Consider the following 12,693-nt stretch of genomic DNA (forward strand, 5'->3'; position numbering starts at 1 on the left):
GTGCTTAAAGACACAGCCTGCCCTGGGGCCGGCAGGAAGCTGCTTCTGATCAAAGGGCCTGCATGTTGCTTGTTCTTCAAAGCCTCTCTTCCCGGGTCTTCCTCCCTGCCCTGCTGTCCGACAGGCAGGGGCTGATCTAATCATCAGGACAGCCCTTGGCCTACCCTTCCATTGCTGTCCAGAGACGTGGACAGATTATTACTGCTGCCTTAAACTCTGGGTGGAAAACAGAGTGAAGGGGGAATGTCCGGTTGATCCCAGGTTTGTCAGGCAGGCCACTGTGAGATGTGTTTTGTGCGTTTATGCCACAGTTTGCCTTGGCTCTTGCTGCTGTTGCAGTTCAGTAATTTTGCCTGCCTGCTTGTGCCTTCACCCCCAACCCACCGCCCCCATTCGTCTTGTTTTTCTTGTTCGTGGACCAAGGCTCCAGCCATCCCTTTTGCAGCCCCTCCTCTCCAGTGTGCCCTCTCCCTCCGGGCCCCACCCCCACTGAGAGTCCCCTGCTTGCTGTCGCTCCCAGATCAGGGAAGCTTGCTGTGCCTTTAAAGAAAGCAGACTCCTGGCTGTGACGCACTTCTGGCTGTCAGCCAGGAAGATTGCTCCTGCCAGGCAGACTGAGAAGAAAACCAACAACTTTTCTTTTGTGTGTGGGGTTACTTTCCACTGGCCCCCCCTTCCTCCTCTCCTTTCAAGATTTAAATGCTAATGGCGGATTAAAACCTGTAGATTCGTTTGGCTTTAGGAATCTGGTAAGGACCCCCCCCCCCACGCCCCGTACCGCACGGAGAATTTTTCTCCCTCACTTTCTCTGGGTTTTTGTTCAAACATGGACGAGGGGGTGGGGTGGGGTGGATTCTCCCCCCTCACCTCCCTTTCCTGCGCCATCCTTAAAGGGGAGGGAGAGGAGAGGGAGAGCAAGTAAACATACTCAGAAACAGGCGCTGTGGAGCAGAGCTTGCCAACATCCGGGAGTTGGCGCCTTTCAGAGCAAAGGGTTGCTTTCTTTCCCCCTTGCTTAGATGTCAGCGTGTTTTTGTTCAGAGAAGGAAAGCGTGTGCGCCTGCACATTGAGCTGTAGAGACAGCTCAGGAGAGAGCGTCTCCATTTCTGCATGAGGCCCTGGGTGTGCGCGCGGTGGTGGGCAGTGAAAACAGATTCATTATGTCAGCTGGTAGGGACCAGGGTGTGTGAATATAGTGGTGGGGGCCTGGGTGAGAGTGCGTGTGTGTGTTTACGTAAATGTGTATGTATGTGCCCCAGTACAATACATGGCTGCAGGTCTGGTTCCTGATTGCAACGCTTTTGCCATCATCTTGATCTGGACCTTCCAGAGCATGGGGAGAAGGGGCAGATATCAGTAAGCCACTTTGGAAGAAACCGGAGAATCTTGGTTCCCCTGCAATCCCTCCCTTGTTCCTCTCCATGGCCTTGAGGTTCTGGGCCAAACTCTGGGCTACAAAGATGGAGTGGTCTGTGTGCAGAGGAGGAGGCCTGAGCTCAAGTTAGTCCCTTTAGAAGGCCAAACTGGTTTGCCCCTGACCTCAGGAAACTCTTTGAATTTGGACCAGATGGTCTACCTAGGACTCCCCAGGAATTGAAAAAGATTTGTTTTTCTCTGTATGGCTTCTTTTGGAGCCACTGGTCCTTTGGCCTTTTACCTTCTCAGAGACAGGAGATGTACCAGAAAAGTATTTCCTATGCTGTTTTTATAGCTTATTGGCCTAGGGCAAGGTGGCTTGGCCCCTCTTGGGTAACCTGCCAGGTGAGGTCTGTGTGTTTGCTCACATGTGCCTCCTTGACCTATCCATTCCAGAGTTGGAGGAGGAGGAGCCCCAAGATCAGGGTTTTTACTCTTTGGATGTGGGTGTCTCTCAGATGGGGAGTATCTTTCTAAGAAAGGGGTATAGAACATGGAATTCTTATGGCTACAGGCAGGCGGGGTCTTAGGGTAAGTGGTGGTAAATTTTGCAAGTGAGCACTGGCGCACAGATGGGGCAGCCATTTCCTTTGTGAGCTGTGAGGCTCTAGGCCTTTGGAATTATCAGGTGGAGAAGGGGGTGGGGTTCTGGGAAGGACCCTTCGAGGTGGGAGCTTGTGTGGGCTTTGGTGTCTGAAATTCTGGGAGTGGGAGTTAGCACTAAGAGAATGAGGGTTCAGCAGAATCAAGGGCCCATGAGCTGAGAGATCAGTATAGTTTAGCAACTCTCTGGGACCAAAGGTCACTTTGGTGTTATCTTGAGGTAGGGCTGGTGTTCCCGGGATGGGCAATAAGTCGCTAAGAGGCAATCTCAAAGGAGCTGACACCCAGGCCAGGGGCCGGGTGAGGAGAGCAGTGCTGCTGCAGCTCAGACCCTCTGGCCTTTGGCCTATCACTTTTTTTGTACTTAAAACTGAAGCTTTTGCAGAACAGACCCCAGAACTCAGCAACTTGACCCTCTGGTCCTGCTTCTTGCATCTGAGCAGGTGGTTTACATTAGCTTCAGCCCTGGTAGGAAACCCTAGCTAGGCTTTAACCCTTTAAGATCCAGAGAGGGTACAGGCGAAATGGTTGTGTGTCTCTTTGGTGTCACTTTCCTTGTCTTGATACTTATTTTTTGGAAACATAGAGGGGTTACTGTAAATGTGGGAATTGGTCCTGATGTGGGAGAACTGCATTATGTCAGTTTGGGAAATGTAAAAAGGATGCAGGGCCTTAAGTTTATAAAGCAACTGCTTCATGTCCTTGGTTACTTCTTGAGACCAGGGAAAAGAGAGGGTGCCTTACCAGCTCAGTGAGGCTGTTTTGGATTCTGGGGATATTTCTCAGAGAACCACATAGATGGGAACTCTGAAGGTGCCCTTAGAGGGCCTGGCCTGCATTCTGGGGTTTTGTTTCTTTGTTTATTGTGCGAGGGTTGTGGGGGTGCCTGCCTGATCCAGCTGGGGTGGATCTCAGCAGATCCTTCTGTGAAATGGTTCTAGGCTACAATCGCAAGGATCTGTTTTTCCATCACCATCACCCAGTGTACTGGGTGGGGCTTGCCTCAGATTTCAGGGGGAGGGTGGGGAGGATGGTACTCTGGCTGGGAGCCCTTGCATTCCCAGCCAAAGCCTGCTTAAAGCTATAGTCCCAATGTCGAAGAATTAGATGTGCTCCTGGAGAAGAGGGCATAGCTGTGCTTGTCCTGAAGCCTCTTACCCTGATGTTTTATCTCTAAGAAAGTACCTCTTTACTGGCTTAGAGCTGAAGAGCAGACAAGGTCCTTTAGGAGTTCCTGGTGGTGAATGTTACATTCCTTGTATTTCTGTGCCTGGGGAACATGGAAAAGAATATTTAGCCTTAACACTCATTTTCTTGAGCGGTGGAACTAGTTTCAGACAGGCTCTCCTGGGAGGACCTCAGGGTTGTATGTTTTTCCTCTGAGATGAAGAGGTTGGTTAAACCTCAGGACATTTTTAGTAGCACAGCTGTGAATCTTTCACAGGGAGCAAGATCAGCCTACAGTTGCAAATAAAATTTTTGAAGTGTTGGGCCTCAACAAAAGGACTGCAAGTCTAAAGGCAGTAGTGAAGATGGGGGAGAGGATCTTCGCCTCATTCCTTGTGATTGAATAGCTCAGCTCAAAGGCCTTTTTTTAAAGAAGCCCCAATTGAGCATCTGGCTGTTGCCGCCCCACCACAGAGGCAAGTGTGGTGGTCCCTTGAGCTTTAGTCTGGTCAGCCACAGAAAAGCCTTATTGCATTGCAGTAGTTGAGGCTATCTGCATCCATTCATGCCTGGCCTCAAGGGCTAGGCAGTCTTGCCCATGGATAGGGCATGCTTGATGATAATCATCCAAGACTGAGGAACGTGGGCCTCTTAGCTTCTCTGGCTTCCTGAGAGCTCTTAACCATTTCATTTGCCCTTGCCAAAGCCTGCATGAATTGGCTCATTTCCAAGACTGATGTTGGTGTGACAGGTGGAATCATGTTGGATTTTGCAGGGTTAGGAAGCACTTAATTGTAATTAGCATTTAGTTATATTTAGCATTTAATTATTTTCTTCTGTTAATGCTTCATATATGTTTAATTTGACTCCCCACCCTGCTATAAGCCCCTCAAAGGCAGGGACCATATCATTGTCTCCCATTTTCCATGTAGTTTCTACCACAGGATGATCGTATTTAGGGACTAAGAAAATACCTTTTGGTTGACTGATAAACAGAGTATGCTTGGATAGGAAGGACCAAGAGATAATGGGGAATGAATTTCCAGATTTGTGTATCTTTCCCTTACTAGACAGTGAGTACCTGTGTCTTTCTTTATCCCAGCTTGCATACAGTAGATGCTTAGCAAACACTGGTTCCAAAGAGCGCACACTCTGGAGATGCTAATATATGGGGAGACTTACAGGCAATGTGGCTCTTACCACTCTTCTTCCTCCTTCTGGAGTAGGTACAGACTAATCACCTGTGGCAGGAGATGGGGGGCAGGGCTGATTGTGCCCCTGGAGATTTGTGAAAATTGTAAGGGGTGCTAGGAGGTGTTGGTGAATATTTAGTCATCTGGCCTGTGGTCTCTTGGGTAGGTTGGCAGGCAGGTGGCAGAATCTCAATGGGAAAGGAAATTGGTGATGAGAACACCAGGACAAGTACCTAACTTTCATTAAATGTCCCATGAGGTCTCCTCCAGAATTGGGCTTGACCTCATCCAGAGACCTAGGTTTGGATATACTCAGTCCCCCATCTGAACCATGTTTGTAAGACGTATCTGTGGAGTATATGAAAATCCAGAAACTAGAACAGTTTCCCCAAGGACTTGGGTATTGTTAGGTAGAATTTGGGTACCTGTAGAAAGAGCTGGAAATCAACATTTCTGCTTAAGAACAGTAACTATTGATGACCTACCATCGGCCAGGCACTGTATTATTTGCTTTTATCTTTTAAGCATCACAATAATCCAGAGAGGTGTATGTGGATCCCATTTTGCAGATAAAGAAAAAGACTAAAAGAGGTTATGTTGCTTGTCTAAGGTCCTTTAACCCTGGTCACATGAAATCAGCATCCAGACCCAGGTCTGCCTGGAAACCATGTTTGTTCCATATTTAAGGGCATAAGGGCATTATGTCCCAAAGAGTAGGGTTGAAGGCCAGCTTGTATTTTCTGTGGAACAGAAAAATTGCATGGATTAGACACTGAGTTAAATGCACGATTCTTTGCTGTTGTCTCTGATAGGATAAGCTCTATAGTAACTTTCATGGATACTTTGAGCTGTCTATAAATTCCCATGGTTTTTAGGTGATAGAAAAATTTTATACCATTAAAAAAAAGAATTCCCGTGGTGTCTTAGTGGACTAAGTGAAGAATGATTTAAATGTTCAGAGTTGGCAAAGGGAACCATTTCGCTTCTATTTCTTGAGCATGGATATCTGATATGATTACCTGCTTTTCTTCCTCTCTTGGGTTCCAGGCGCATTGGAGTGACTGTCTGGTATCACCAAGATGACAATCCACGCCACCCGGGGGGCTGCACTCCTCTCTTGGGTAAGTTGCCTTCCTCTCTTTTGTCAGCTGTACTTCTCCAGAAAGCTTGAGAGGGTTAGGAGAGGAGTTTTCTAGGAGTCAGGGCTATGTAAAGTCTTTTCATCCCTAGACTAAATAGTTTTCCTGTAGACAGCATGGAAATGCATTTTAATCTGCCCCCTATGTATTTTTCTGAATAAAAGGGTAAATGCTGATGACTTTAGTGACCAACATATGCAGGAACTTTGGTCTTCAGAGGCCTTTAATCTTAGGACATGGTTCTCATCACTCTCTTACCACCTTTCTGTCTATTGCTATTGTTCATCAGCAAGTGTTGCCTTGCTGATTACTTCATCAAAATTACTTTGCTAGATCATTCATATATTTCTGCCAGAGACAATGCAGATGAAAAAATTAATAGAGTGTGTTGCATATTTAAAGCTAGGGAGGCCGGATGTGGTGGCTTACACCTGTAATCCCAGCACTTTGGGAGGCTGAGGCAGGAGGATTGCTTGAACCCAAGAGTTGAAGACGAGCTTGGGCAACATGGAAAAACCCTGTCTCTACAAAAAACTTAAAAATTAGCTGGGCATGGTATCATGCACCTGTAGTCTCAGCTACTTGGGAGGTTTAGGTATGAGGATCTGTTGAGCCCAGAAGGTTGAGGCTGCAGTGAGCCATGATTCCACCACTGCACTCCAGCTTGGGCAACACAGTGAGACCCTGTTTCAAACGTGTGTATAAAAATAAAAAATAAATAAAGCTAAAGAAACAGAGGAGACCATGAAGTGTGGTGATAAGTATGGGCCTCAGAATCAGATATCCAGCATAGAATCACAGTGCTGGCCCCTCTGACCCAGGGCGTGTTAGCTTCTCAGCATCTTTTTTTTTTTTTTTTTTTTAAATAGGGATATTTTTAAATTAAAATACCTCATGGAGTTCTGCTTTCTCTTGGCACCGTGAAAAAAACAAAATAAAATACCTCATGGGGTTATACAAGGATAATGAGATACATTTAGTATGTACAAGTGCCCACACACATGCTGTCATTTAGCATAGTATCTTAATAAATCATAGTTCTTGGTACTTAAAACATTTCCTGGGCATGCTGGCACAGGATATTTTAGTATTCACCCTGAGTACTGATTAATCAGGGCCAATTGAAGAGCCAACCATTTTTCTTTTTAAAAAATATAGGCATAGAGTCTTACTCTGCTGCCCGGACTGAAGTACAGTAATGTAATCATAGTTCATTGTAACCTCAAACTTCAGGGTTCAAGCAATGCTTTTTTTTCTTTTTTTCTTTTTTCCCCACCCTCCCCACTCTTTATTCCTTTTTTAAGACAGAGTCTCGCTTTGTCACTCAGGCTGGAGTGTAGTGGCATGATCTCGGCTCACTGCAACCTCCACCTCCCAGGTTCAAGCAATTCTTTTGCCTCAGCCTCCTGAGTAGCTGGGATTACAGGTGCGTGCCACCACGCCCGGCTAATTTTGGTATTTTTTTTTAGTAGAGATGGGGGTTTCACCATGTTGCTCAGGCTGGTCTCGAACTCCTGACCTCGTGATCCACCTGCCTCGGCCTCCCAAAGTGCTGGGATTACAGGCATGAGCCACTGCGCCTGGCCTCAATACTTCTGCCTCAGCCTCCCAAGTAGCTAGGGCCCCAGAGGTACACGCCTGGCTAATTTTTAAAAACTTTTTATAGAGATGGGGTCTTGCTAAGTTGCCCAGGCCAGTCTCAAACTTCTTACCTCAAGTAGACTTCCCACCTTGGTCTCCCAAACTGCTGGGATGATAGGCGTAGCACTGCACCTGGCTGCCAACATTTTTTAATTAGAGAATACTTTAAAAGAAATTAATTTTTAATTTCCAGTTAGGGTTGAGTTAGTAAGACAGGTTGTCTTTAGTCATGATCAAATCTCAAGTGAGAAAATATATGTTTAATCAGCAAAATCTGTATTCTTAGTCTTCAGTTTCTGAAATGGATGTAATTTTCATTTCTATAGCTTAAAATGGTTATTTTATATTTATATATTTTATATTTGTATTGCATATCAGTGTTTTGGGTTTTTTTTCTGTATTAGAAACCTTGTCTCTTCCTTCACATAGTCTCCTCACCTTTCCACCCCAAAAGGCTGGTTGGGTTTTAGAGGAACCTGAGCAGTGTCTCTAGTTCAATGCAGGTAACTGAATGTTGAGGGCTCCTTTAGCCACATTATTTTATGTTGACTGGTTTCTATTTATTTAGGTTCTAGGCTTATTTTTCCAGTGACTACTATTGTTACAGAGAATAAACACAAGACTAGTTTTATTTATTTGGAGACTGTCTCACTCTGTCACTTAGGCTTGAGTGTAGTGGTGCAGTGGAGTGCATGGCTCACTGCAGCCTCAACCTCCTGGGCTCAAGTAATCCTCCCACCTCAGCCTCTCTAGTAGCTGGGACCACAGGCGTGCACTGCCACACCCAGCTAATGTTTTGTATTTTTGGTAGAGATCAGTTTTTGCCATGTTGCCCAGGCTGGTCTTGAATTACTGAGCTCAAGCGATCCACCTTCCTTGACCTCCCAAAGTGTTAAGATTATAGGCATGAGCCACTGCACCCTGCCTAAGACTAGTTTTATTTATCAGCAGCTACTTATATCCTTTTCTCAAAAATCACGATAAACATGTATGAGGCCAGGTGCAGTGGCTCACACCTGTAATCTCAGCACTTTGGGAGGCTGAGGTGGAGGATCACTTGAGCTCAAAAGTTTGCAACCACCCTGAGCAACATGGCAAAACCCTGTCTCTTCAAAAAAATACAAAAATTAGCTTGGCATGCTGGTGTTCCCTTGTGGTTCCAGCTACTCAGGAGGTTGAGGTGAGAGGATCCCCTGAGGCCACGGAGGTTGAGGCTGCAGTGAGCTGTGATCGTGTAATCGTGCCAGTACACTCCAGCCTGGGCAACAGAGTGAGAGCCTGTTTTAAAAAAAACAAAACAAAACAAAACAAAAAACAAAGAATATGCATGAAAATGTTATAGTTATATATGCCAGGTTCAGTAGTGCACACCTGTAGGTCCCACTACTTGGGAAGCTGAGACGGGAGAATTGCTTTAGCCCAGGAGTTTGAGGTTGCAGTGAGTTATGATTGCATCTGTAAATAGCCACTGCACTCCAACCTATAACATAGTAAGAGCCTGTCTCTTAAAAATAGATATAAATAAATATAGTTATAGAGAATTACTTAAATTTAAACAAAAGTTGTGGAGCTAAAGTGAATTTTATGAAACTATTGTAGCGTGAAATAATGCTTCTGTTATGTTAGTGAGAAAAGTGGCATAGAACATACACATACACGCAGATGATAATTCCAACTATGGTTTAAAAAAATTGCCAAGGAAAAAACAACTAGAAATAAATATATGAAAATGCCAGAAGTACCTGTATGAAAATACTAGAATTAATGGGAGTTCTGTTTTTTGTTTTTTTTGTTTTTTTGAGACGGAGTTTCACTCTTGTTACCCAGGCTGGAGTGCAATGGTGCAATCTCGGCTCACTGCAACCTCCACCTCCTGGGTTCAAGCAATTCTCCTGCCTCAGTCTCCCGAGTAGCTGGGACTACAGACATGTGCCACCATGCCCAGCTAATTTTTGTATTTTTAGTAGACACGGGGTTTCACCTTGTTGACCAGGATGGTCTCGATCTCTTGACCTCGTGATCTGCCCGCCTTGGCCTCCCAAAGTGCTGGGATTATAGGCATGAGCCACCGTGCCCGGTTGGGAGTTCTGTTTTTTGTCTTCTGAATTTTCAGTAATTTATTTTATTAATATTTAAATTACAGCTTGAGAGTGTTCTGTAAACATCAGTTAATAATGAATAAACTGTTATAGGATATTTTAAAATTTGACAACCTTAAGCCACCCTGCAATCCTTAAGGGCAACTCTTGGGTTATGCGGTAAGCTTGGTCCTCACTCTCATGTTTTATGCCCTGACTAGAGATGAAGGAACTTCTCTGCTTCCTCGACTTTTAAATGATTTCTCATTTGAGAGCAAAATAATTTACAGGAAGAAAAATATTTTCATATCCACGAAAGGAACTGTTGCCGGATTATCACTTAATTGGTATATATGATGAATCCAGATTCCTTAGAAGAGTTTACATCAGCTTACAATGACCTGTCCTGACCAATTAGATTGAGCTTTTTTCAAAAGACAGTATAAGTGTATTATAAATATATTAGCAAACTCTTTAAGACTTCAGTAAGTCATATTTTCTTTTTTTTTTTTTTCTGAGATGGAGTTTCACTGTTGTCACCCTGGCTGGAGTGCAATAGCACAATCTTGGCTCACTACAACCTCCACCTCCTGGGTTCAAGCGATTCTGCTGCCTCAGCCTCCCTAGTAGCTGAGATTACAGGCATGTGCCACCATGCCCAGCTAATAGTCATATTTTATTTCACATTAAAAAAAAAAAAAAAAAAACACCTTTTAACCTGTTTTAATTTGGATTCACCTAAAAGATTCCTCTTTTTGAGATAGGGTCTTGCTCTGTGACCCAGGCTGAAATGCAGTGGTGTCTTCATAACTCACTGCAGCCTGGAACTCCTGCACTCAAGCAATCCTCTGCCTCCCACCTTAGCTTCCTGAGCAGCTAGGACCACAGGCGTGCACCACCATGCCTGGCTGTTTTTATTTTTTTAATTTTTTGGAGACAGGGTCTTGCTATGTTGCCTAGGCTGATCTCAAACTCCTGGCCTCAAGTGATCCTCCCTTCTCATCCTCCCAAAGCACTGGGATTATAGGCATGGGCCACCAGACCTGGCCTAAAAGTTGTTTTCATTGTATTTATTTAATTTTTTTTGAGACAGGGTCTCAATCTGTTGCCCACGCTAGAGTGCAGTGGTGTGATCATAGCTCACTGTAGCCCTGACCTCCTGGGCTCAAGCAATCTTCCCACGTCAGCCTCTGAAGTAGCTAGGACTTACAGGTGCATGCCATCATGTCCAGCTTGCTTCCTTGATTGCTTATTTATTTATTTATTTAGTAGAGACAAGGTATTGTTATGTTGCCTAGAGTGGTCCTAAACTCCAGCCTCAAGCAGTCCTCCTACCTCAGCCTCCCAAAGTGCTGGGATTACAGGTGTGAGCCACTATGCCTGGCCTGTTTTACATTTTTTAGTGTGTTCTTGCATCCATAATCCCATTTGAGCCCACGCTGTTCCTTTTAAATAGATAAGGTAGGGATTCCATCCATTTGACAAGGGAGAAAACTAATGCAGAGAGAAATAAAGTTCATAACAGGTTCCTGGCAGGTTTGTGGAAGAGCTGGGCCCAAAATGTATATGTACTGGTTCCCAGCCCAAATAGAGAGAACCCATTTATAAGCACTAGAATCTAGTTGTCTGTAGGTAACCACTAAGGTGAAGTTATTTAAAGTACCTTGTTTCTTAAAGCAGGCTCAGTCTCTCTCCCCTCTTAGTGTTGAATATGTGAATAACTGAGCAAACCCTTTCATCCTATAGTAATAAAAAAGTACACTTCAGCCCCGGCTACTTCTGAACTTTAGTGCCTATGGAATTCATGATGTTTTCCTGTAGAAGTCAACCATGTATGCTTATTTAATAACCTGTGTACCTGATGCATGTGACCTCTGTGGACTTTTTTTTTTTTTTTTTTTTTTTTTTTTTGAGAGAGAGTTTCGCTCTTGTTACCCAGGCTGGAGTGCAATGGTGCGATCTCGGCTCACCACAACCTCCGCCTCCTGGGTTCAAGCAATTCTTCTGCCTCAGCCTCCTGAGTAGCTGGGATTATAGGCACGTGCCACCATGCCCAGCTAATTTTTTGTATTTTTAGTAGAGACAGGGTTTCACCATGTTGACCAGGATGGTCTCGATCTCTCGACCTCGTGATCCACCCGCCTCGGCTTCCCAAAGTGCTGGGATTATAGGCTTGAGTCACCACGCCTGGCTTTTTTTTTTTTTTTTTTTTTTGAGATGGAGTTTGGCTCTTGTTACCCAGACTGGAGTGCAATGGCGCAATCTCGGCTCACTGCAACCTCCGCCTCCTGGGTTCAGGCAATTCTCCTGCCTCAGCCTCCCGAGTAGCTGGGATTACAGGCACGTGCCACCACGCCCAGCTAATTTTTTTCTTTTTTTTTGAGACGAAGTTTCGCTCTTGTTACCCAGGCTGGAGTGCAATGGCACGATCTCGGCTCACCTCAACCTCCGCCTCCTGGGTTCAGGCAATTCTCCTGCCTCAGCCTCCTGAGTAGCTGGGATTACAGGCACACACCACCATGCCCAGCTAATTTTTTGTATTTTTAGTAGAGACGGGGTTTCACCATGTTGACCAGGATGGTCTTGATCTCTTGACCTCGTGATCCACCCGCCTCGGCCTCCCAAAGTGCTGGGATTACAGGCTTGAGCCACCGCGCCCGGCTATTTTTTCTTTTTTTATATTTTCAGTAGAGATGGGGTTTCACCATGTGTTGACCAGGATGGTCTCGATCTCTTGACCTCGTGATGCACCCGCCTCGGCCTCCTAAAGTGCTGGGATTACAGGCTTGAGCCACCGTGCCTGGCCCTTTTCTAGTGTTTAAGGCTGATTTAGATGGATGCCTGTCTGAAGCCAAAGAATGGGAACAGGCAATTAAATCAGAATTAAGAAGTTTTTCTTTGAGATTCCCAACTCCTCTTCTTTTCTTTCATTTCTTTTTTGTCTTTTTTTCTTTTTTGGAGACAGGGTCTTGCTCTGTCACCCAGGTTAGAGTGCAGTGATGCAATCTCAGCTCACTGCAGCCTCGGCCTCCCTAGGCTAAGGTGATCCTCTCACCGCAGACTTCTAAGTAGCTGGGACTACAGGTATGCAACACCACACTTGACTAATTTTTTGTAGGACAGGGTTTCACCATGTTGCCCAGGCTGGTCTTGAGCTCCTGAGCTCAAGTAATCTGCCCGCCTTGGCCTCCCAAAGTGTTAGGATTACAGGTGTGAACCACCGTGCCTGCTCCCTCCACCCCCTTTTAAAAAAATCATTTTGCCGGACACAATGGCTCAAGCCTGTAATCCCAGCACTTTGGGAGGCCAAGGCGTGTGGATCACGAGGTCAAGAGATCGAGAACATCCTGGTCAACAAAGTGAAACCCCATCTCTACTAAAAATACAAAAAACTAGCTGGGCATGGTCGCGCGTGCCTGTAATCCCAGCTACTCAGGAGGCTGAGGCAGGAGAAT

General features: G+C 45.3%; 1 protein-coding gene across 10 annotated transcripts in view; it reads left to right on the forward strand.

The window, feature by feature from the left end:
• NUMA1 (nuclear mitotic apparatus protein 1) overlaps positions 1-12,693 on the forward strand; it is an 82,597-nt gene that overhangs the window by 41,724 nt on the left and 28,180 nt on the right. For 5 of the 10 annotated variants that reach the window (XM_074400980.1, XM_074400979.1, XM_010334286.3 and 2 more), the window contains one exon: positions 5,428-5,501. In XM_074400980.1, the coding sequence (XP_074257081.1) occupies positions 5,460-5,501 (42 nt within the window). In that variant the 5' untranslated portion in view covers positions 5,428-5,459. Of the gene's footprint in view, positions 1-87; positions 262-326; positions 750-808; positions 1,172-1,721; positions 1,949-5,427; positions 5,502-12,693 lie in introns of those variants that run through there. The other 5 variants (XM_003923412.4, XM_010334290.3, XM_010334288.3 and 2 more) reach the window with 4 other exon arrangements.

This window comes from Saimiri boliviensis, chromosome 6, assembly GCF_048565385.1.
Source record: "Saimiri boliviensis isolate mSaiBol1 chromosome 6, mSaiBol1.pri, whole genome shotgun sequence".
Lineage (NCBI taxonomy): Eukaryota > Metazoa > Chordata > Mammalia > Primates > Cebidae > Saimiri > Saimiri boliviensis.